The sequence below is a fragment of the Lethenteron reissneri genome, chromosome 55 (genome assembly GCF_015708825.2).
Source record: "Lethenteron reissneri isolate LAM-NWPU_2019-01 chromosome 55, ASM1570882v1, whole genome shotgun sequence".
Classification (NCBI taxonomy): Eukaryota; Metazoa; Chordata; class Hyperoartia; order Petromyzontiformes; family Petromyzontidae; genus Lethenteron; species Lethenteron reissneri.
The window spans coordinates 1454463-1480523 of NC_083833.1; the positions used below are offsets into that span (position 1 = coordinate 1454463).

The window sequence follows — 26061 nt, forward strand, 5'->3', positions numbered from 1 at the left end:
TTGTTCAAAATGAATGGTTTCGTTCAATCGGTGCAATAGTCTGATTTATTTTTACGCAAAAAAGGTTACTGGGGATTTTGAATGCACGGTACACATCACGCGCTGGCAACTGGGCAGCGGTGCACAGCATGGTTACTGTCATGGGGCCTGGTGCAAGGAATTGAAAAGAGGGCCCCCTGCCCAATATTCCACGTGTTCGGAGGGTCCCTCCAACCTGCGGGGCCCCAATGCAGTCACACTTTCCGCACGCTCGACAGTCATGCCCTTTGTACTCTCACCTCCAACATCTTAGCGACTTCACTGGGTGCCTTGGCAGGAGCAGAAGCCTCGAGTAGGGCTTTCTGCATGATGAACGCTGCCTTGGATAAGGGATTGCGTCCGACTGTTGCTAGAACATCTTCCTCTGTGGTTTACCATCACAGACATATGCGGAGCGTTTAGCAACATAGCTCTGTAGCAAAAAAACGAGGCAACCGCGCACATCGCAATGGGAGAGCTCTCCCCGAATTCTTTAAATACACAATGCATTTGCTTCGTGAAGCTGTTTAAGTCATGGGAGTCGTCTCTGATTCATACGTGACTCGCGCTTCCATACTTTGCAGAGATTCAGGGTACTTCACCAAACCTCCCCTTTCGTCCACAGTCAGAGAATTAAAAAAAAGTAATATTAATTTTATTTTACAGTGCCATTCATGCGAATTGCATCCCACAATGTTGTATATAAATTACATATTCCTGGGTTAACTTACTCTTTCCCACAGCGATTATGGTCATGCCACGTTATGGTTTAGTGCTTGGTGTCAGGGTAGGCTTCTGTACCTGTGAGGCTGCTATCAGTGCCAGGCTGCTTGGGAATGCACTCTCTGCAACTTCTCCCCGGCTTTTTGAGTTGACCGCCATCTGCTTCTGCACAAATCGAACAACAGCGAGGGTGAGCACCTTTCACTCCCCTATAACAAATTGTTGGTGATATCATGAGGGCACTCGTGCCAGGCTAGGTGCATTCTAAGGCTTGGAGATGTAAAGGCTTGCTTGCAGGTGGTAGCAGTGCAAAATTAATGTTATGGGTTATCAAATTGGGAAAACCGGCATGTGCATCCGCTTACAGGGGGTGGCGAATTTCTCCAACCAAACGTTTGAGTAACCGGTTTAGACATCAATCGGCCAATGCAATACCAAATATCTCTGCCGTTGATACAAACATACACACACAGATACGGTAGTGAAGACACAATTCTGCATGGGCACTCACTGGAGGTTGGCTGCTGCATAGTGCAACAGTTTGAGAGCCACCCTATGTCCTCTCCCACAGCATCTCCAGGTGCAGATCTTCCTCCAGTGCTGTGCGAGTGCTCGACTCCATACCCGGTTCACACCCCTCAGCATCACCCTGATGGGGCAACACACACGGCGAGGGTTTAGAGGAAGATGCAATTCAGCATCTGGTGCCGGCTCAGTGTCCTCTGACACAGGCATTGGTCACGTGATCTTTAACGTCCACTGTGAAGTAAATTTACAATTAAAACTCCCGCAGTATTAACCAGGGCAGCCGCTGGGCTCGAACCTCTGCAACAAGCGGCGAACGCATCACCGCTTCGCCCATGAGAGATATTTTTTTCCCGTGTGCAGTACAAATGTAGATCATGCCATCATACGTGTAGACCCATGTGCAGGATAATGCAGGTGATGCCTGTAAGAGGCAGTACAGAAAGTATGTCTATGACAGGCTATCGGCACAGAATGGTTCTGCTATCCCCTAAGAAGAGCAGGTTTTCTCCAGGAACTTCTTTCCGCAAGCAGTGGCGTCAGTGAGAAATTGCGGGGCTGCACAGTTTTCTCATTCAAGAAGTGAATGGGGCTGCCTCACCCTGCTCGGGTCCATGGAGGTGATGGCTGAGCCACCGCGGGGTCGAGTGAGTCCTCGCGCGACACCAACTTCATCCAGGGCCCGGCTCAGAGCAACAAATGCCAGCCACAGTTGCTCGCGGTAGCTCTTGAGTGGACGAACAGATGCACAGATACACACACGCACAGCACAAGCACACCCACTGCGCTTATAGGTGCAACAATATGATTCCACATTTAAGCCTGTCTGGAGTTGATGGCCTTAGCACATTTATTGGTGAGACCGTCAAATAACTTTCTCCTGTATTTGGCTTAATGCACCTCTGATAACTGAAAATTCAGAACTCTTCACGTGTGAAACACACTCCCTGCAGGGCTTATAAAAGGTGTGCCCCTACGGTGGATGTATGTTGAACTTATTTCGCACCGTACGTAGCCAGCCATGGTAATCGGAGGTGCAGATGGATACATATTCTGAAATAAGTAACTTAAGAAGAAGTAACATTACCTTTTGCGACCATTCTTTGACACAATGTGGTACAATGGCCACTGCAATGGTTACAACAACCCTTTCCGCATGAAGTCCAAACACGTTTCGGAACATTTCGTATAAAAATCCGGCATTGCAAAGATGCTTTTTATTCAGAAACGAAACAATATGGTCTTTTGACTTGACTTGATGATACACATTACTTGTGAACTACTAGATCAAGTGCTGGGGATTGAATTGCAGCTGTTATCAAGTGAAGGTGGTAATGAAGACACCCGAGATGAGCATGTGATCTTACCGTGACCATATCTGTTTGAAGGCTGCGTTGGCTGCTAGCCGACCTGTCAGCCTCACTGCTTGCCTGGGCTGACGCTACACGGCATCAAACACAAGCAACCAAGTTTTAGCACAGGAATACTGCCGGGAACAGTGATGTAAGCGAACATCGATTCGAACCTACCATGTCGCAAAGTCTGTTCAGCGCTGCTCTGTAGGAGTGCGGAAAGACGGAGAGAAGCTTCGACCAAGGCCAGGAGATCTTTCTGTGCCACGCCCAGCACACACATGGTCCCGTGCAGCGAACACAGTGCTCGGCACAGCTACAGAACAAATACAAGAGATAAGCTCTGTCGTTAAGTCTTATCATCATCATCATTAGCCGTGATCAATCCATTGCCAGATTAAAGTCTACCCAAGCCATCGCCATCTCTCACAGTTTTACGATGTAAAAATCCACCTACACCAGCACATCAATTGATCACATCGTTCACATTGTTCCATCTTTCTCAATTAGCTGCCTCTCCATCGTGGCTTGACCAGTGACCGTACATCCCTACTATCGATGTGTCCTGCCCAAGCCCACTTACTTTTATAAACGGTCAATCTTTCGATTAAAAGCTTTCGTAACTGCAGGGATTCATATTCTTGGTTCTTTCGGTAAAGTCACGGTCAATCGTTATCCACAGCCATAATCAATCTGCTGCCAGATCAAGGCCTATGCAAGACACCGCCATCTCATGGTGCTGCAATGTAACAATCCAGTCTGGCACCTGCACAGGAGTTAATTTAATTTGTTTATCTCGTAAACGTCCTGTTGGTGGTATTTTCTCATTTGACTGCCACTTGGTTGGGAGGGTCAACTACCTTACTAATTGGCCCAATTACTTTTCTTAATCGTCGATATGATGTCTCTAACCTTCACGTGTTCTTATTTTTGCATTCTTCTTTCTGTCCTGCAGTGTAATTCCCAGAATGCACAACTCCATACTTTGCAAAACTGTGCAGTCTTATAGATAACAATACATTACTTTTTTTGTCCGTTTTAAATCCGCCCCTGGGTGAAGGCATCCCAATCCCCGTGTCAGTCGTGGGGGTTGTTTAATCAAGCCTCATGATACAGGCATTGGGTAGGGCTACCTAAGTGGTGAGCAGAGCTGACAGAAGAGAGGGCGGGGTCAATGTGCAGAAGGTGGGGCCTCTAAACAGTAGAACATATGAGGAAGCCACTCACTGGGCTGGGCTAGAAACTGAGTGGGTGTCGCTATGTAAAAGTGGGTGGGGCTAATGTAGGGAGGGGCTGCCAGCTCACTGTGTGTCGCAGTTGAGCCTCCTAGAAATTAGGTGGCTTCAGGTATTTTTTTGTATTTTGAAGGCTTACTATAGACTTTCCAGTGCCACCGGATGAGAAAACACACTCAGAAAGAAACTTGCCAACTATGCCAAGCAGGCCATGACAGAAAACAAATATTTTGTGAGGAGGCTTTCCTTTTTAAACAAAAGGAGGCAGTGTAGGCCGCACCTTAGTGAGGCTGTCGGTCTTGACCCGATGTCGAGCGGAGTCGTTCGCTCCTCTCATTTGCACCCGCGACAGCGCAGCTTTGCATCCGTGCCAAAGCTGTGCAGAAGCGTCCGTCAGTAAAGAACGCTCCTCCTGCACTGCCTGAGCAAACACAAATAAAGAGCCAGGCTCGGCCTTACGGGTGGGCAATCGGGACCGCCCACTAGGGCGCAAAGCTGTAAGGGGGTGTCAAAATCGCATGAGGAACACCAAAAGATTTGTAGAGAGAGAAGACAGAGACACCGAGAAACAGAGACACAGAGAGAAGACGAGACAGATAAACACAGAGAGATATCGAAGGAGACAAACAGAAATACAGAAATCACCACCACAATGACCTGTTATGACTTACAAGTGGACCACGGCCGTTATAGAACTATGTTCGAACCTGAGCCGTGCTAAACAGCGTATAGCTGTATCCTAATGGACAGTACCACCTTCTCTCTCCCTTACCACCACCCCCAGTCCTCCCGTTCTGTGCTGCCATGACCTCCTTCTCCCAGCGCAGGCTGTGTTTTGACACCACACTGCCAAAGCAGTCGCTGACATGTTATTTATATCCACGAGCAGATAACGATCATCTCAGTACGCCCGCAGAGTCGTACCTTTGATGTCAAGTCAGCTGTAGCGTGCAGGCTTTCTGTAGCAGCATTCAGTTTCTCCACTGCTGTGAGCAGTTCATCCAAACTCCAAGCTGTCTTCGGTCTTGCCCCTACACCGATCATATTACATTAGCATTTGCTATGTTCACCTTTGACCATCAAACGATAACTAACTAGGTTGTGGGATTTACATGAATAACTAATTTGTAGGATAACGGATTCCCTGCTTGGGGGAGTTGAAGTGTGAAGCTTAGCATGCTGCGCTCCGAACCCAGACACCTGAGTTTGATTTCTGGCTACATCCGACATCAGTACCCCCTCCTCCTCACCAAATGACATTGACCAGCATGGTGAAGTATAGTCAAACCCCGCCCATAACCAACAGAGTGTGGATTGACAGTAATAAACTTTCTTCAAAGTCTCTTTCTTGCATGACTTGCATGCCTTATTACAGACCATTTCAGACCTTAATGGTCACCCCATGTGCTTATACATCTCAATGGTTATCTTAATAAGTCCCGTCACAAGGAAGAAACACAAACAAAGACATTTATTTCTTATTTTTTTGCCCGTATTGAGACGACTGTACGCTGTATGGACCTGGAAACTCAATTTCCCTGTACAAGAATACGGGTAAACCGTATGGGTTGACAGGTATGGACTTGGAAGAATAACAATGTATAAATCATGTTCAGGTTATCTCACCAAGAAGTGGCTCAATCTATGTGCAGTGGATTGCTTCAATGCCTCTGTAAAATGTTCAGAGTTAAGAGTGGTTATCATTTATAAGTCCTAAACAAAATGTCCCATTATTGTCTTCATCACAAGGTAAAATTATCATCAAAAGGGTCTCCAGAGGGGTCTGCCTAGGTCACTGTAAAATGTATACCAAACTCAGAGCACTGTGTATCTTAGAACATTGTGTGGTCGTGTTAGTATATTCACAGTGGCATCAGAGATTCGTGTTTGACTTGATCCAAAACAAGTGTTTAATTAGGATTTATTGAACGTCCAACGTTTCGCTTCACCTGCTGGAAACTTCCGATTCAGGATCAGAGGAAGCTCCCAGCCACACGGAGCAAAAAGTCAGACTACATCACGCCGATCAATGCCACGCGACTTTTGTGTGCGTGGCGTCGGATTATCGGGTTTTGCATCGTACCATTGGCGAACGTTTGTTCGTCCATGGAGGAGTCCATGGCAGACGTGAGTCCCGCGTGCTTTGTTCTCCGTCCAGACAAGAGTGGCTCCAAGGTTTGCAAGAGCTCCAGGGTCTGGTGGAGCTCTCCTCGTCCTGTAGTGCCCTTGGTCTGCCACACACGTGCCAGGGTCAACAAACATTTTCATCCTCATTGGTTGTCATCAATAACATTATCATCATCCTCATCACACAGTCTTCATTATCATCAAATAAATGTAAATTGTCTTAGGAGGGATGTAAAGTTATCCAATATTATCAGAAACACAATCTAAAACGAAATTCAACTTTTTTTATTTAACCAGGTGAGGCCTACTGACCTATATAGCTCATTCGCAGAAGTGACCTGGCCAAAGATGATAGCCCAATGAAGTTACTTATCACTGTGGAAATGTATAGCAGCCAAATACTCTAAATGCACTTTGATTCGAAATGTCGAGGAAAAAACCGGAGGCCCCGGAGAAAAATCCATACAAACACATCAAAAATGTGCGTCAGGGTTGAGATCGAACCCACGACCTCCTATTATATAACATCTCGCCACCGCAGTGCACCAATATTAATTTTACAGCCGATTTTTTAATTCGCTGCTGGATGAAGGCCTCCCCACACCATGTCTGTCATGGGTGTTGTTTGACCATACTCCACCATATTTGTCAGTAGGGGTTGGTAAAGGGAGAGGCCTAGAATGAGTTAAAATATCGCTAACCACTGATGTTCGCTTGCAGCCATGAATGGACTCAAACTGATAGGTTCATACAAAGCATCATACAGTGCTTTGCACTAACAGGTGTGCCACCACTCCAACCACAGCCAACCAGGAGGAGACAAGGTTATCCACATTAATAATGAGAAAGTATTACATTTACAACCCATCTATAAATCCACTGCTGCGTGGCAGTTATAGACGTGTCAGCAGTCTCAAAGTGCAATGGGTAATTCTGCACTGCCCTCTTCTAACCATCACGTAGCAAACCCTCGCGCAGCTGCCTGTGACAACCTGCCGTGCATTGTGGTCACCGAGCCCTAACCAGGCCCCACATCTGCTTGGCTTCTGAGATCTCTGATGAGTCCTAGATTTGAAGCTTTCGTGACTGCAAGGATTCATACTGTTAGGTTTTTTTTCTTTTTTTCGGTAAAGTCACGTAGGTAAAAAATAATAATAAAAAAAATGTTTTACCTACGTGACTTTACCGAAAAAACCTAAGAGTATCTCTGATGAGATTACAAGCAATCGTGGGGGTGGCAGCCTCACCTGTAAGTAGCCGAGTGTGGGGGAGATGAGGCCCTCAAATATGTCCCACCGTTCGCACAAGAAGGCCAGCTTGAGGAAACGGACCGTTGCCTCCTCAGTCACACCGTCCTCGCCTGCCGTGCCCACACACGCGTAGATTACGTCAATCGCAAAGTATTTGTCGTTGACGTGCGGGGAAAAAAAACGGAGGTGAAGACGCAGAATGCATTGTCTGTTTTTATTGTTTATGAGTGAGATCATTTACCACGGATAATGGAGAGGTACACTCTGCGTGATAGAAAGAGATCGCGTTGATTTGACTCCATAGGTGCATTGTGATAATTATGAACCACTCCCCCCACCCCCAACATGAGTCAATGAATTGTCCCAGGCTGGGGTCGTGATTTTATTAAATAATCAATTATTTTTGCCATTGCGAAGCATATGGAGTCTCTCATGGTTGCAGAGGGCAGTGAACCAATCGCAGACAAGATACACGAATAGAAAAGAATGACTTCTTATAAGCATGATATGATGCGTATATGGTGAGCATTAGAGTGTATTTGACTGCTTGTGTTGCGATCAAAACATCGTGATATATTATATTTTATTTATCTACCTACGTGACTTTACCGAAAGAACCAAAGAGCATGGATTCCTGCAGTCATGAAAGCTTCAAATCAAGAATGCTCCCTACCCTTTCGTTGTGGACAGACACAGAGACGGACAGACCAACACACAAAGAGACAGAGCGCATGCAGTAACGCTTTCAACCTTAGCTCTCTCTCTCTCTCTCTAGCGTATGGCAAGTATGTGCAATTCACACATCCACATTTAAGTCTGTGAGTTATGTGATAGCTTTGGGAGTAGCGTGACTAATGCTGCTCAGTCTGCTGGAGAGCGGGCGTAGGATGTGGTTATTCATGATGTGGGTTGCATTGTCTGGTTCGGGTGGCCGCAGTCACACTGTGGGTTGTCTTTAATTCTCCACTTGTGTGGAGGAGGAGGTGTGGCACAGCGACCAGTTGCCGTTCTGAAGCGGTTGATGGAGCACCGTAGTTTTCTTGTCAGATCAAAGCCGTGGGGAGCAATGGTGGGGTTGTGGATGAGGCTTTTATGTGCCTTAAAACGACCTTAGCTGAACGGTGTACAAAGTCCGTTTGCTCGTGCTGAGCAACTCACCGGCGACTGCCAATTCCATGAGACTCTGTCCATCTCTGATGCCAGCCAGGACGTTGGAGCTCAGGATGGCCCCTCTGCGTTCAGAATTTCCTCCACCTCCTGGTGTAAGGCAAGGGAGGCTCACGTTACTGGCGAAACGTCACAGTACCCTCCAACACACCGATGTGCTGACCTCGTAACAAATTGGCATATTTTGAAAACACACGTGGCAGAAAAGAGTGTTTTTGTAAAGTGTTTGGTTTGTTTGTTGGTGAGTGGTGGGATTCTAATGTTAAACTATAGTGGTTTTATTCCTCTATAATCATGAAATCGGTTTGCATGCAAGAAGTGGTCAAGACATGTTTCAAACCCATTTATTTTCAAGTGCAATCCCACAAAGATATTTTTACTTGCTATTGAACAGTTATTGTTGAATAATAATCATTAACATTTATTTGTAAGGTGCCCTCAACTAATGTCTCAAGGCGCCTTGTCAGATTAAAGTTAAGGAAAGGCCAAGAGAGAAGGAGAGCTACATAGAATACATTTAATTAATAACATTTGTTTTTAGACGCGACTTAAAAGTATCCATATTGTCGGTTAAAATGAGCAAGATGTATTATTCAATATTCTATGACCAAGTCACAAGCAATACACCCAATCTCATCATATCTAGGAAGCCAAGTAGGTGTCAGCCTGGATTGTACTGGAATTAGCTATGAAAATGCATATATGGACACTCTTGCAAATGAGACATCCCGTCTCAGAGGATTTCCCAGGTTAAGTATTTAAATAAATACAAAGGTGTACAGTCGTTCATGGGTTTACTTGACCATACTTCACCACGCTGGCCAGAACAGGTTGATAAAGGCAGAGAGGATAGATGTGGGTGAATAGAAGTGCAGTACAATTATTCGTTTAAAGACACTGCCCACTACGTAGCCCCGCAGCCGATAACACCTGTCATGCACGGTGGCTGCTCATCCAAACACTATCCAGGAATAACTCTGCTTAGCTTCCACAAAAGAGATAATATCAGGTGCATTGCGGGTAACGGTGGGGCATCTCATCATCTCACAATGTCATCTCATGACGTCACACGTTACAAATCACTTGCCCCATCATAAAACACCGGAGCCATGCAGAGCAAGTAACTTACACCCCATGCTATATATACTGGTGCAAAAAACAATTGCATAAAATAACGAAGCCATAGACCCTTCCCACATGCCTCGCCCCACCATGCACCTGCAATGATCTCCGCTCCGGCAAAGAAGAGCTCTGCAGAGACTTCCGCAGAGTCGTGGTCGAAGGCGGCGGCTGGAGACCCTGCCAACGCGTGGGGTGCGCACTCCTCAGCGGCCCGGTGCGACAGGGCGTCCAAGACGGCCACCATTTGTGCCGCACCTCCCTCCAGAAGCTCCGACAGCAACCGCTCGGTGCCTGTGCGGGGCCATGCCGCCTGCGCCTGCACCGGTTACAGCAACCGGGTTGGTAATGTCAGGGAGGTTAAGCCATGTGAGTGGGTGGTAACATCTCTCTCATATCTTCTCTCTTCTAAATACATCTCCTATCACTCTCTTTATATCTCTGCATATTTTAAATTTTGTTATGATGCACCTCCAACCTATCTTCTAATTTCTACTGAATGTATATCTCTCATATTAACTACATTTCCAATCATTAAAATACACAAATGCATATAATCACACTTTTTCTGTCACGGTGTCTCTATATTGCATATTTCTCAACTCACATCTCTCTCTCTCATTTAGATCTCATATTTACAATTTCTCTGTTTTTTTTCTCATGTCGCTATACCTTCATCTCTAGTCAGTCGTGTCTATCACTCACTACATCTCCACCGCAGCAGTGTGGCAATGCTATGTATGTTGTGGTATGTGCTGTACGCATGCCAGTGTAATACATGTCATAGTATGTGATGTTTTTATAACAAAGCTCATTTCTATTTGCTTACATCTCTTTTAAATATGGGTTATATAAGACAGCGGTGCAAGTTATTTATTACATCATTCTCAGGCAAATTAAGTGCAAAGTATTTTGTGTTTTTCACAATGTTTTTATTTGTAGTAATTTTTTACTTGGCTGATGCCATCAACTCACGATACTAGGGAACCCGGTTTATCATGGTGGTTGGTTCCCTACATTTCAACCCAAGAGCTCATCATTTCCAGTTCAGCACTCTGACCTCTGAGCCACATGGCTACCTCCCCAGTGCAACTTCTAAAAGTCTTGGACATACAGGGTTACCTACCATAAGATCAATATAATTTACAAAGTCACATAACAAGAGTGGTTATTTAGCATGCTCGTGGTGAAAGCCTTACTGCATGTAAAAAAAAAATTCAGGATAGCAGTACAAGGTGTGTTTAGATAACTCCTTATTGTCAGTGGACAGAAGCCGAAATGCCCAGAGAAAAATAATGAGAACATTCAACATCCACAGATTGGCCAGAAACCTACTTTCCATACTGCCAATGACAGGTACCACCCAATAACCTTGCAGACAGGAGTCTTGCACATATGTGATCTACCAACTGTCTGAAAGTTTCTGGATTTTCTGGTTTACACAGCCACTGTGTCTAGCAACGTTAGTATTATAAAAACATTTATTCAAAATTGTGGATGCATAACTTACAATTTTGGGGTCGCGCAAGTTCGTCTTCATTCTCGTCCTCAAAAACCCTTTTGGCTTCTTTCTGGATTCAAAGACTGTGTGCTTGAAAATCATAATGGCCATCTGAGAGCACACAGGAAACAAGAAACCCGAGTGAAAGTAGTTTACAATGCTATTGGCACACTCTGTACGAACACTTAAAATAAATAAATACACCACCAATCCTTTTTTCTTCGTATTTGTTTGTCTTGCGTCCCCGATTTTATCCCAAACGTGCTCTCGGCATCATTTCAAAAGATAAATAATCTCTCGCAGAGAAGTCCAACCCTTTATTTTTCGAGAAAGGCCCTACAGAAGCGTAGATCACGGAGATCACAAAACTACTTCTAGGCGGCAGTACTTTTCAACACACATGATATTTGTAACTCTCAAGAGCTGGAATTCATGTCAAAGTAGGTGTAAAACGAAATGTAACTAAATTTTGATTGAAAGCTTTCGTGACTGCAGGGATTCATATTCTTGGTTCTTTCCCTTCTACGTGACTTTACCGAAAAAACCAAGAATATGAAATGTAACTAGTTAATTTTTGTACTGTCATTGCTGACCAGGTTGAGACCATCAATTTGCTATATGTGTGATGCCGATTCAATCGAGAATGGCTGCCAGGAATCAAACCCAGGAATTTGGTGGTGCCAGCTCCGTACCCTGACATTTGAGCCATCCAACCACCATAAACATATCATAATAATAATGACTAAAGGGTTGTGGAAGAGGCTTAAATCAATCTATAATATATGTATCCAAGAAAACCTCAATACGCATTGAGACTCATTCTCAGGAGTGTCCTGTATTGGAATGGCTTCCAAGTTCCCAAACTTGCATATTGCATTGGGTAGAGAACTGCAGTAACTGGAGATAACCCATAAAAAATTATCAAAGGTCCACACAAGTGGGGTTCATGAAACATTTTCTGTATTATCCCTTTGCCACCGTGCAACTCAATGGGTTTGTGAGCTTTACAACCTCTAGGCGATCCTCCAACCATTGCCTTCAAAGTGCTGGGTCACAGGTGGGCATCACCACGGCTTAATCTTGCCTATCCATATCTTTAATTATTCTGTTGTCATTTACCCATGAAATATTAACTGAGCTTTAACAACTTTATCTACACCAAGCTACATATAGCATGCATTACAGTAACCCACATCTGACACTGGAGCTCTCGAAGGCCTCCCCGTGCCGCTGTCAGTCATGGGATCTGTTTGACCACAGTTCACCACGCTGGTCAGTACTGGTTGGTGAAGAGCTTTAGAAGGATGCTAGGTCAGTGCAGATAACACTTGCCACTGACGTGCTGTGAACGGGACTCAAACTCAGGTCGCCAGGTTCATAGCACAGTGTGCTAACCACTGCACCACCGCTAACAGTAATTACTGTGGGTGCTACCGGGTTATACATGTAAAAGTGAATACCCCAGCAAATAACCCATGACAAATATCCTGCACCTTGATGGTGGCATCACGGAAAGCACTCTCAGCTTGATTGGAGTGGGGAGATGAACTCTGGCTTTCAAGTTCACTCAATTCGGCTATCTTCGCCAGACCACGCCTCGCAAATTCCTGCAAAGACACACACACATGCAACAAAACATAATTCCATTTAGACAGGGACAGGTGCTGTTTGAAAGTAGCTATTAAGACCAGCGAACACCACTCAAGAAGGTAGTGATGGCCTTCTTTCTGGAGCAGAGAAACGTGTGGAGGGGCGTAAAGTGATATGAGAGAGAAGAGGTAGACAGGGATAAGTCCATGAGGTTGAGTGCGATGTTGAAATTAATCTGGGATAAGATTGGGCAACAGTGGGGAGGTTGGAGGGTAGGGAAGATTTGGTCTCATCTACAAGTGCATGTGAGATGTCTGGCAGCAGCATTTTAGATCATCTGCAGTTAAGAAATGAGGGATTTGACGAGGCCATATAGGAGAGAGTTGCAATCGTCTAATAGGGAAGTGATTAGTTCACACATTCATTCGTACAAGGCACTGAAATCGTAAGGGGCTTATGTGTGTTGGTGAATATCGTCAACCGATCACTCGTTTGCTCAGACAGCAATGGTTTGGCTGTACCTCCGCCTGTGCAGGTAGTTTGCAGTCGTAGTACGCTTGGCAAACGGCTGTGTACAGCGTTGCTCGCCAGCTCAGGTAGCGCACGTCCAGTAGAGGCACCGAGCTCTCCATGCACACGCTCGCCCACAGCAAGTACTCACACACCTAACCCGCACAGCACGCCGGACAGACACATTTTATACATTTTTTCCACACACATATACCATCTGTGCTATCGGTGTCATGTCGTCAAAGAAACCAAGCGTCAGTTCGCATGTCTTGCAGCACTTCGTGTTTGAGAATAGCCCACACAAGGGGCTATCACAAAACAACCACTGAGATTCTCTGGTCCACACAGTAGGGGGCAGCACTTTCTCACCCAACCCCGGGGTGCAGACAGTCTCATATTTGAAGCGTAACAGACAAATCGATATTTTAAATTCTCAGGGATGAAATGTACCAAATTAAATCCAGAAATTTTTATTACGAAATTAGTTTTGTACGATATCATTGGTGAATGGGATGAGACTCACTACAAATACATATTTTTAATTCTCAGGGCTGAAATGTACGAAATTAAATCCAGATTTTTTTTTTACGAAATTACTTTTGTACGATATCATTGGTGAATGGGATGAGACTCACTACACTTGAGAACACGGTTTAACCACAGGGAGCTGCCTGGATTTGGACCCAAAGTATCAGCGGTAACAAAACAACCCTCTGATCTCTGGGCCACGTGGTGATCTCCCAATTATTCCATTCTCAATCAGTCAATGTTTACTTTTTACATGGTAAATAACAATTATTGTTTATAATTATCAACTCCTTTAATATTACTTATCGTACCCAGGCACATCCTAAATTTACTGTCAACCTGGAATTTATTTGGAATAAATCACAAACCCACAATTACAATCTATGGAGCGGTGGCGAGGCCAACGTCACAGCGCATGTCGCTTGTTGCAGAGGTTCGCGATTCAAGCCCCACGACCGCCGCCCTGGTTAGTACTGTGGGTGCATTAACCATTTGTCTGCCTTACAATGGACGTTACATATCCTTTGAAAAAGAGTTGGCCATGTGTGCCGACGTCAGGGTCCAAATTTGTAAAATGACCTTCAAATTACTCAACTTGGAAAACACAGCAATCATCAACGCCTACTGTGAAACTTAGCAGGAACCTTCGAAAAATGGGTGTCGAGACTAAGTGAGGCTTTCCTGGTTAAATTGATGTTCTAAATAAAAAAAATATTGCCCTTGTTTATCCAGAAACGCCACAAAGAGAGTCCATATTTTTCCTGCAACATTCTACATTGGAGTACTTGGCCAATTATTTAAGAAATGTGTGTGTGGGAGGAAACCTGAAGTCACAGAATGATTTGTACTCATAGCTCAGAAATGCAGAAATAAAAATCGAGTTCTCTATAAGGATATATTGTAAAGCCATTGGTGACTAGGCTGAAATCGTCAACTCAATATTCTCGGGATTCCAATTTAATTACGGCCGGCTGCTTGGATTCGAATCAAGGATCTAAGTCGTGCTGCCAGCTCAGTGCTCCGGTAGGACTGTTATGAATAAACGAGGTATAAATCCATCGAAATAGTATAGCATTTCAAAGTACTCTACCTTTGCAGAATGGCCATGCTCCATGAGGTGTCTGCTAATGGTGTATATATGAACGGTGCCTGTAAAGAAAAAGTGTTGGCAGATTCAACAGTCAGCGCACATTATAAGGCCATGTAAGGAATAAAGAATGAAATATTGCTGAATATTATCATCAGGGTTGTCTTGACCTCATCGCCATTCCTCTAGGGTTAGTAAACTAAATACCATCTGGCAGAACTTTAAGATATTGTGCAAGGAAGTCAACAATTTGTATTGTTTAACAGCATAAAACATTGGATATTCCGTGACTAAAGTTAGACAACCGATATAAATGCACAGCATTCATTTTAATGTGGGGGATATTTGACCATACTTCACCACGCTGGTCAGTGCAGGTTGATGAATGGGGAGGGGGCTAGGATTATTTAAGATATCACTCACTAATGATGTTAGCTATGGCTGAGAATCGAACTTGGGTTCATAGTTCCGTGCATTAACCACTGCACCACCACTCGACCCAGCTAACGTAAGGTTTTTTTTAACACATATATAGTTTTTTTTAACACATATAGATTTTTTCAGGTGAGCATGCTTTCCTTTTCCCAATTCCATTAATAAGTGATTGGTATGTGGGAAGTCATCAGAGAACCCGGAACAACCCCACACATATGGGAGGATAACACTAAACGCTTCACACAGATAGATTCAAGAATCCATTGCTTTACTGCCATTGCCTAGCTGCTCTGTAACCCAAGCACACAACACATTGTACTTGCCAGGCAGTCTTACATTAAGTACTAAACAAAATCAACCCTACTTAGCTTCTGAGATCGGAGGAGAGTGGTTATAGAATCAGGCAGTCAAGGTACCATTATAGAGGAGCCAGCAAAGTTGCTCGTCCTGCAGCAGTGCCTGTGTGAGGAGGCGCAGCAGGAACAGCAGCTGCAGGCACCTGCGCTTCATCTCGCCGCCACCACCACCTGCCACCAGTAAAGCAAACTGGCACGTGCAGAAACCCAGCAATGCACGTACCTACAGGGTGCCACAGGACAAGTACAACAAAGAACACACACACACGGTTAGTAATCATAATAGGGTACCAATGAGGTGGTTGGGTAGCTCAAGAGAATTTGGGTTCGAATCCAGGCAGTTACTCTTGACTAAATCGGATTCTCAAATGTAATGAGTTGATGATGTTATCCCAGTCTAAAATAATTGCAGAAAATTTCCATGATGTTAAATACAAGCGCTTAATTTCATTTGGTTACATTTTCAGCTCTGAAATATACAAAATATTAGATTGACCTTTGTCAATCTAATCTGTAGCAGGGCAAGTGGGGTAAGTGAGGCACCATTCTGTGTGGACCAGAGGTCACTTGAAGGGGTCACTTGAAGGGGTCTCGGAGGTAGCTCTGTGATATTTGCTTCCATGGGCTATCTTCTAACATGAAGGGTTGCACTGCTCTGAGGCGAAGTATCCGAATTGATACATCATCCCATGTATGTATGTATGTTGAAGTTCTTTCGCACCATATGTAGCCAACCGTGCTATTCGGAGGTGCCGGGCAAGAACAACAAACTCAACACAAAAAGCACGACATGACACTGACAGCACAATTGACACCGGTGGCACAATCGGGATGGAATTGTGGAAAAAGTCAATGTACAGATAGTAACAAATAAAAAAAGATCAAAGTAAAAACCATTGACAAGGGTGTGTTCACTACCACCAAAATGTTTTAATAAAAATAAATGTTGGTTCATCAGCCTATGGGCTTTCGAGACCAATGGTTTCCAGAAGCATTTGTTTAAGCAGGCAAACTCTGGATGACCAGTTTAAACGTTTTAGGTTCATTAACAGAGCATGCCTGTACACTTTACATGGCTTTGTTATGCTGTGTTAAACAGGCCCCACAGTGTTCATGGAACGCTTTAGTTCTCAACATTAGCCAACCCTGCACAAAATGTATGACAGGCCATGCTGCTTTCTGGTCAAAGAATAATTCTGAGTGAAAGGTTTTATTACAACATTAACCTAGTCGTAGCAGTGATAAAAACGTAATATACCTTTATCCTCCTGATGACGACCGCTTGTGTTGTGATCGAAACGTCGTAGTTTTTATTTTAATAACTTTAATTTTTTCTATCTATGTGACTTCACCGAAAGAACCAAAGAATAAGAGTAGAACCCTTTGTGAATCCACTGCTGGATGAAGGCCTCCCCACGTGTCGGTGTCATCGGGGTCGTTTGAACGTACTTCAACACGCTGGTCGGTGGTGAAGGGGAGACCCAGAATCGGTTCATATATCATGCGTCACCGATGTGAGCCATGGCCGGAAATCAAACTTAGGTAGCAAGGTTTGTAGTGTGGTGGCGCACACCATGGTACCACCGCTCCTATGGGCTCCAATGTGCTCTTTCCAATCACTGCGTACATTTTTGTGGTTGTGCTGCAAAGTTCTCCGATGTGTTTTCAGGTTGTATCGCATGATATCCGACGTTTCGCTCAACGTACTGGGAGAACTATGCTCTTCACTAATTGTTGCAAAAGTGATAGAGATATATTTATGATGTACGTACCGTAGGTACACAGTCGCTGTCACCGAGTTCTCGTGGGAAGAAGCGAGCCATCAGTTCGCTTAAGTTGCCGATGTCATGAGGAGATGGGTAGATGTACTGGAGGTATCGTCCGTAACACAGATTCAACGCCATCTTATGGTTCTGTGAGACAGAAAATACAAATTGCAATTCATAAGCAATCTTAGATTGGAGTTCCAAACTAAAGTATAATAAGCATATATACTGACTGAAGCCATTAAAGAGGAATGTTTTCAATAAAGATACGCGATAAATTACTGTATTTAGTTATATATTGTGCCATATGTATTAGGAGAGGTCAAAACACAACTCTTGGCTCCAGTTTATAGGCATCACAAACTCCATTTAATCTTTTTTTTCAGCATGAGGCAACATGTGTAAGTGGTTAATGAATGCATCGAAAGCAAATGCCATGACGAGCACTGGTCTGTCATGCGATGCGTCCTCCTCATAAGGTGCATGGTTTTCAGATTTTTATACGGTGGAGAAAATTATGAAGAAACTTGTCGTAATATTTTGCATAAAACTGGAAAATCCTAAGCAGAGATTACTCGACCACAAATTAAACTGGAGCCACAGCCATCACTGAGATATATATAGATAACTTAATTTACCAATCTGTCGCAGCGTTTTACTTGATTCAATTTTGTTGTACAGGATCAAGCGAGGACTAATTCTAGCTGCAAGAATCCTGTGATGTATGGAATTCAATTTTGCTTTGGCACAACCTCTGATATTTTACCTCGGTCAAAAAACAGTAACTGTTTCCAAAACACAGCTACCTTTCTTTGCAGCTACATATGTACAAATAGAGGGGAGCCCATGTTACTCATGGTAATAGTTGAATAGTGAGTGTGTGGCGATTGGTGAGTGGTGTCAGGGATGTAGTGTCTGAGAAATGTGAGATGAGTATCCAGCAACTGGTGGCTGGTGAGTTGTCTGGTCCGACAGGTATCACATCAGCCCATCCATAGGATGTGATGTCATAAGCCGGTACAACGCCTGACAAATACTACAAAGGACGGGCAAAATTGGAGAGAATTGATGGCCGAGGCATCATTGACACCCACGCAAACCATTGCGAATCAGGGAGACATGTTGATGTAATCTGTGCTATTTGTAGTATATTAACAGTGTACATTTTACATTACAGTACTTACTTTTAATTCCACCAGTATATCCCCGGTGCTGAGAAGCTTGTTTCGGAATAATTCAGTTGAGATTTTATGTTCGTACTTATTCCATATGGCAAACAGCATGTTCGAGCTGACAAAACCATGAAGTCACAGAGAGAGAGAGGCCATTAATACAGATACGTAACATTGCTGCCACTCGGATACATTGTGAAATTGTATTTTTCTGCATTTGGGAGCAGTTGAACATACAGAACCGTAGCGTGAGAGATGTGCATTCCCAATTGTCAGATTCATTCCGAAAAAACCCCTGAAAATTAGGCCTCGATACGAACCCATCAATTTACACAATGAAAACCCGTGAAAATGTTTAATCTGAAGCGTTTTTCCAAGTTTATAAATAACATTTTCGGTTTATATGAAAATTGGCAGTAAATGACTGTTTGAAATGATGAAAATGCTTAAATTTAGTGCGTAAACAACGAAAGTAATAACAAAAAGTATAGCCTATGATTCTCATGATTCATTGTTGCACAGAACATGCCAACGTTGGTTGAACGTTGGCATGGGTTTGAAACCGTTGGATCAACGTTGGCCCAACGTTCCACCAACCCGCACTGACACACGAGCGGTGAAGTATGGTCACGCAGAAAAAACACACAAACACAAAGATCACCCTTGTAGCCCGTAGGGGCAAGTGCTGTTTGCGAACACCTATGAAGACCAGCAAGGCGCGCGAGGTGGCCAACACCACGCCCGGCCGCCTTTGTCTCCCCAGTGGCTTAGGCAAAGTTTGACTTCCATATTTGGGGGAAGAGCAGGCGTTCGCTTTGTCCCTCACATTAAGAATTGTGGATGCATATGATTAATTTATATGAAGTCTTAATTATAAACAACTGAAACTAAATTAATAGAAATGTCCAATTTGGGGGGGGCGTTGCTGCCCCCCCCCAGCCGCAAACTGCGCCCATGGCCAGCGGCGATGTTGTGTCGTGCCACGACCGTGGAGAAACTCTGCAAGCAATGCGACTCCCTCCCGGCCCCCCGCACTAAACACACACTCAGACGCAGCGCACACACGTAGTGTCCTGGCGGGGGATTGCCTGGCACGTCAGGTTTCATCCCAAGGACCCCTAGAAGGGAAGTCCCACGGTTTCCCAATGCCAGGAGATTGGCCGACCCCCGCAGGACAGGTTACATTGCCGCTGCTGTAGTGCTAACCGTGGGGCGTGCGCGTGTGAGAATACAAATGTCAGCAGGTGCGCGCGTGTTCACGCCGCTGCTGTAGCATTAGTCATTGTGTGGACGCGGTGTGGGAATCAACCGCACACCGACACGCGCGTGTCCGTGCAGCCGCTTGAGAGTGCGTCTTAGCGCGGCTGCGGCGTAGCGGATAGCCACCCGCCGGCGCGGATATTCGCGCAGCCGTTCGATGCCGGCCGTTGTGTGGAAGCAAGATTCGCGGATAACCACCCGCAGACGTCCGCGCGCTTTCGCGCCGCCGTTTATCGTCAGGCTCAGTGCGGTGCGCTACATTAGTGTGAGTAGCGGGGGAGAGGAGAGCGGTGCAGGCGTGGGCATCGGCGTGAGTGACGGTGCGCTCGGCGGGAGAGCGAGCGTGGAGCGCTCGTCGCGGTGCGTGCGCATGTTGACATATAAGCGCCTGCAGGGGCGCGTGTGTGCGCATAGCCGCCTTGGCACGAGTGGTGGTGGTGGTGGTGTCCGGGGGCGTGCGAGGAGTAACCCCGTGCGGCGGTGAGCCAGCGCTTGAGCCGTGTCTCTACGTCGAGAGGGGGGCTCGCGCGGGAGGATCGATCACCCGATCGGGGGGGGGCCCGGCGGGAGCTGATCGATGCGGTGGAGGAGGGAGTGGAGGAGAGAGTGGAGGAGGGAGTGGAGGGGGCAGACACCGCCCCCCACGGTTGACTACACACCGCACCAAGTACACATTTGAGGCTGAGTCGACCATGAGGACGCCCGGTGAGGCCACCGTCCAGCAGTGGATCGACAATGGTCGGCACGTGCGACAGGAGGCGCGCAAACGACTCGCGCGGACTCGTGCGCGACGGATCCATCATTCGCGTCACGTTTTGACAGTAAACTTTGCGCGCTACGACCAGAGCCGGTCGCGTTACCGTCTCGGCCCCGTCTCGCCTCGCTCCCGCCTCAGGGATCCCAGCAGCGCCCCGAGCTCCTGCTCCAGGGCCCGGGGAGCCGCGGGGCCCCGGGTACGCGCGACCAGAGGGCCGCCGCCGCCGGCCACGGCCACCGCCACCGCCACGGCGTCGTCCGCTGCCGCTGAGCCCCGCGACGCCATCGCCGCCTCTGCTCCGGCGTCCTCCCCCCCCCGCCGCGTCTCCATGGCAACGCGGTTGCAGGCGCGCGCCGCCATTGGTTGATGGTGGGTAGGGTTCTTGGGTTTCAAGGGCCCCGTTGGGTTTGTATGGGGTGATGATTATTGGGTTTCAAGAGCCCTATTGGTTTGTATGGGGTCATGTTTTATTTTTATTATTTTATTATTTCGCTTCTACATAATAAAATATGTTTTATTTGTATTACTTTGTTATTTCCCTTCTACGTGACTTTACCGAAAGAACCAAGAAGTTGAATCCCTGCAGTCACGAAAGCTTTAAATCGAAATTCAATGCAATATACTTGAAGAGGAGAGTTTTAAATAAGTGCATACATACGTTCCCCAACCCTTCATTGCTGGGTGTCAGATGGGGAAAATTGGAGGATGAAACTAAAACCTAATACAACGGCAATTATATTGTTCATAGTTAAAAGGATGAGTGGAACGCTCCTATTTTTCTGGATAAGAACGCGTATGTTTCGTGGGCCCTGCACAAGTGTCATGTTTTCATTCCCCTAAACCCGGTGCTGACCTCATCGCACAATTCGAATAGATTTGGGTGGGAACCTAAAATGCATTATGAAACTACAGGACGTACTACGTCGGTTTTCGCGGCTGTACATCAGATTACAAACTCACATCGCTAGCAGCAGCAGCAACTGGCAACTTTACATAACCGAGGGAAAACATGAGCTACTCCATTCAGTGCCTACAAAAGCTCCCGGCAGGCGCAGCGAAACGTCGGACATCATGCCGAGCAACAAAGCAGTACAACCTGAAAACAAATCTGACCACAAATAATAACATGGTGGCTGCGTCACCGTAATGTCTGACACGGTGTCACGGTGTTTAAAATCTCCCGAGTAAGGAATGCAAGTGTCTTCAGTGCGTGCGTGTGCGTTGCATACATATATGGGGCGAGCTGCATGGTAGGGGAGAGTGGAGGAGATGAGGTGTGACCAGAGACCACAACATACACGAGTCCACTCCGGGTCCACTCGTGTGTGTGGTCAAGTCAAAGTATCTGCTCACCGAAAGGAGCAATATGGGATTATTCTCATCTCAATTGACAGCCCTGAGCCAGTGGCATGGAATTCCACGTTACTGTGGTGAGGACTGGCCTAGCTATTTGTATTTATACTGTCTCAAGAGGAGATGAAAGTGCTCAACATTGTCAATGACACAATATTAAATGTATAGCCCCTTTTATCAATCCACTGCTAGATGAGGGCCTCCCTACACTGTGGGTCGTGGGGGTTACATGTCCATACTTCACCGCAATTGTCATTCTTGGTTGAAGGCTGACACTGTAGACATGGGAGCATAAAGTGCAGTACAACATAATATGTTCCTGCACTGCACTCTGCTGCCCACAATGTATCCCCGTAGCACACACTATTTCCAACGCATTGTAAGCTTCCTGGTCACCCATCCACGCACTATGCAGGCTCGTACCTGCTTAGCTTCACGAGATCTGACGACATCGGCCGCATTCCGGGTGCTTAGGTCATGGGTCGCATGGAGGCTTTTGTGTGATGGGAAATCAGATGTTGTATTTCATTCACGTGGGGAAATGAGCAGACACAAATGTGCATCCGTTTCACTATCACAAATTACTTGTCATACTTAACATTGTACAGTAGTGCATCTTTCCATTGTTCTGATTTTCCTACAATATGTATGTAAAATAATACGAGGATTATGCATTTCAGGGGGGTTTTGTCTGAGTAATGGTACATGGTATGGTGGCCCCCAATAAAGACCACTGGTCCCAACCCCCCTGTCCCACGATTGTTTCATGTTGTGTATTTGTCGTGTGCTGTCGCCACACGCAACGTCGCACTTAAGTTCACCGAGCGCATAAAAAAATAACATTCTCCTGCACGGTATCCATGCGACAGCCTGAGTAACCTCCCTTAAATGGCAAGAGGACGCGACCGAGATTGGACGACGATTGCGGAGATTTCTGACTGCTGAGTGTCTGGTGAGTGGTCAGTGCCAGTTGAGTCGTGAGTGCGTTGCGTGATTGCTGACTTGTGAGGGTGGTTTCGAAACGTCGTACTCAGTTTGTAAATGTTGTGGCTTGGCTCTCCAACACAACCGGTTAGTGTTGTACTAGTGACGAATTGGCCACGTTCTGTTTACGTGACAACCCTTACTAGTTGGCTGTGTCGGGTGGTGGCGGGTTTAACGACACATTTATACATTTACGCGATCTAACCCAAAAACCTCTATTATGGATAAGTGATGAGTGTCAGGTGAGTGGTTAGCGCGGTTGATGAGTGGTGAATGTCAGGTGAGTGGTGAGTGTCAGGTGAGTGTTAGGTGAGTGGTGAGGGTCAGGTGAGTAGTGAGTGTCAGATGCGTGGTTCCAGTTTTTCAGGGTTGCTGTGGTGGCGAGATGTTAACTACCTCGCCTGGTATACAAAAGGTCGTGGATGCGATTCCAACCCTGACGCATGCTGTATGTTTGGAGTTTGCACGTTCTTCCCGCGGTCGCGTGGATTTTTCTCTCGGTTCTTCCGATTCCCCCCCCCCTCCTCCACATTTAGAATCAACGTGTGCGTTTGGGGTATTTGGCCGCGAGACATTTCTACGTGATGATGAGAAGCCACTTTGTTGAGCTCCTCATTTGTGATGGCCACGTCGCTTCTAAAAATAATGCCATGTAGCTCAGTGGGCCTTACCTGGTAAAATAAAAAACTAACATATTTTATATTCTTGGTTCTTTCGGTAAAGTCACGTAGAAGGGAAACAATAAAATAATAAAAATATAAAACAATTAAATTCTCACGACGTTTCGACTGCAACACCAGCAATCATCATCAGCTGTGGATTTCACACCTGATGATGGTTGCTTGTGTTGCAGTCGAAACGTCGTGAAAATTTTTATTATTTTTTTTATAATTTTATTTCCCTTCTACGTGACTTTACCGAAAGAACCAAGAATATGAATCCCTGCAGTCACGAAAGCTTTAAATCAAAATGTAACATATTTTAGTTGAGTCACGTCACCCCGTCAGCAACACGGTCTGCAACAATGAGTACTCACTATGGGGGGGGCAGGGAGCGGTGGTGGTGGCGGTGGTGGGCGAGGTCATCCTTGGCTTGCAACGATAAAGGGAGGCGCTGCGTGCGTGCACAGTATTCCCATAATCAGTAATGGTCCGATTGTTTACACTAGCGGCCGGGAAGCGCTCTCGCTCGCTCGCTCCTCTTTCTCAAAGCCCTCTTGCACCCCCCTCCCGCACCAAAGAAAGTCCTTTCTTGCCCTGCCCCACTCCTTCTTCTGCGTGACCATACATGGGCCTCGTGCACTGCGTGAGCTCTGGGAGGTGGAACTGCGAGAAAGTGCCCAGAAAAGGGCCGGCTTTTTGCAAACACGATACAGCTGTTTTGGCTCAACATCACAATTCGGGTTAAACACAAGACGGGCGAGGGCTTCATAGCTCATTGCTTAACATCGCCAGCACACACACCCACCCTCCCCTGAGTGCGCTTTAAGAAATATATATACACATATATACGTATATTTGTTTACGTGGAAGCGACTGTAGAGGTGCTGCTGCTACCGGCCGGTGATGTAATGGTTATCGCAGTGGACTTGCAAGCCTGCAAAGGTCGCCCGTTCGATCTCTCGGCGTGGCAGTTGAAACAATGGGCAAGCTTCTGATACCCCCCCTCCCCAGTCTGCTCAGGGGTATACATGGGGGGGGGGGGGAGGGTACACCACGATAGGTGTGGTGGGGTTAAGTGTGGGAACTCCTACGTGTAACCAGTGTGGGAGAGGCAGGTCAAAAATGCAACATTGAGCAGTAGATCTTAACCTTTACTGCAGCCTTGCACCCCTTTGGTTAAAACAGTATCATGTTCATAAATACGCTGGGGTTTGATGAAAAAAGTAATTGTAATTTAAAGCTTTCGTGACTGCAGGTATTCATATTTTTGGTTCTTTCGGTAAAGTCACGTAGAAGGGAAATAATAAAATAATATAAATATTAAACAATAAAAATTCTCACGACGTTTCGACTGCAACACAAACAATCATCATCAGGTGTGAAATCCACAGCAAAAATATTGTATTTCACACCTGATGATGATTGCTTGTGTTGCAGGCGAAACGTTGTGAGAATTTTTATTGTTTAATATTTATATTATTTTATTATTTCCCTTCTACTTGACTTTACCGAAAGAACCAAAAATATAAAGTAGTTGTACTTATGTGCCCGTGCTTAATTTCTGTTTCGATTATTTACCTTTTGAAAAATCGAGCCACGTCTCGCACCCCCAGGGGGTGCGTGCACCCTAGGTTCAGAGCCACTTCTCTAGACGGGGGGGGGGGGGGGGGGGTCTCTCTGGAGATCCCTCTGGTGGAGGCACCAACATGCAGTGGAGTGAGCAAGGCCTGCACCGGGTACTTTCTCCTTTTTTGAAAGCTGCCGTAGCCCCACAAAACCGTGCCTCGTTCCGATTTGAATAGGAGCGATGGGTTGTGTGCATGCCATCACAGGCAGCCGTGGTCAATCCACTGCCGGATTAAGGCCTCCTTCCCAATCCGTCCGCCACATCTAACGATACTGCGGTGTTAGTAATCCACGCGGCACCCGCACGGGAGCTGATTTAACCGCGACACCTCCTTGCCGGTGGCACTGTCAGACGCGTTTTGTCCCTTGGCTGGCACTCCGTTATTATTATTGACCATCGTCCCACGATCTCGTCTGAGGAGGTGTCCTACCCAAGCCCATATACTTCGTTTTAACAGTTTCAGTTATGATTATGTCACGAGCCCGCGTGTTTTCTCTCATCCACGCGTTCTTCTTTCTGTCTCAGAATGGCATCACAAGCACGCGTCCCTCCACGCTTCACCTTGTGGGCACTTTTTCAGCCTCGGTTGCATATTTTTCGTTTGGGACCACGTTTATGACCCCGTATGTCATCGTGGGTAGTAGGCATTTGAACGAACCGTTTTCTTCTCGAAGCGAGTACATGGTAATGCGACGTGTGTGTACGTGAACAGCCCTTTGACATAAATCAACTGTTGGATGGAGGGGGGTCCATACACTCTGGTGGGTCTTGACGATGTTGTGACCGTGTACATGAACCACGCTGTTTGGTGCTCCTTGATGGAGACTAGGGATCGGTAACCTGCGGCTCCGGTATACAGGAGGTCGTGGGTTCGTTCCCGACCCTGACACCTGTATATTTGGAGTTTGCGTGTCTCTCTCCCCGTGATCTCGCGGATTTTTCTGCGGGTCCTATGGG

General features: G+C 46.0%; 1 protein-coding gene across 1 annotated transcript in view; it reads right to left on the reverse strand.

Annotated features, from left to right (window-relative positions):
* Positions 1-20782, reverse strand: part of CFAP54 (cilia and flagella associated protein 54) — a 66459-nt gene extending 45677 nt beyond the window's left edge. The window contains 22 exon segments of the mRNA XM_061574402.1: positions 279-403; positions 820-906; positions 1253-1271; positions 1273-1299; positions 1301-1390; positions 1868-1993; positions 2634-2707; positions 2796-2934; positions 4134-4274; positions 4778-4884; positions 5937-6084; positions 7228-7340; positions 8389-8487; positions 9616-9835; positions 11027-11128; positions 12511-12624; positions 13129-13272; positions 14736-14794; positions 15584-15746; positions 17296-17436; positions 18474-18579; positions 20582-20782. Of these exon segments, the coding sequence (XP_061430386.1) occupies positions 279-403; positions 820-906; positions 1253-1271; positions 1273-1299; positions 1301-1390; positions 1868-1993; positions 2634-2707; positions 2796-2934; positions 4134-4274; positions 4778-4884; positions 5937-6084; positions 7228-7340; positions 8389-8487; positions 9616-9835; positions 11027-11128; positions 12511-12624; positions 13129-13272; positions 14736-14794; positions 15584-15746; positions 17296-17436; positions 18474-18579; positions 20582-20763 (2526 nt within the window). The 5' untranslated portion in view covers positions 20764-20782.
* Positions 20783-26061: the final 5279 nt, after the last annotated feature.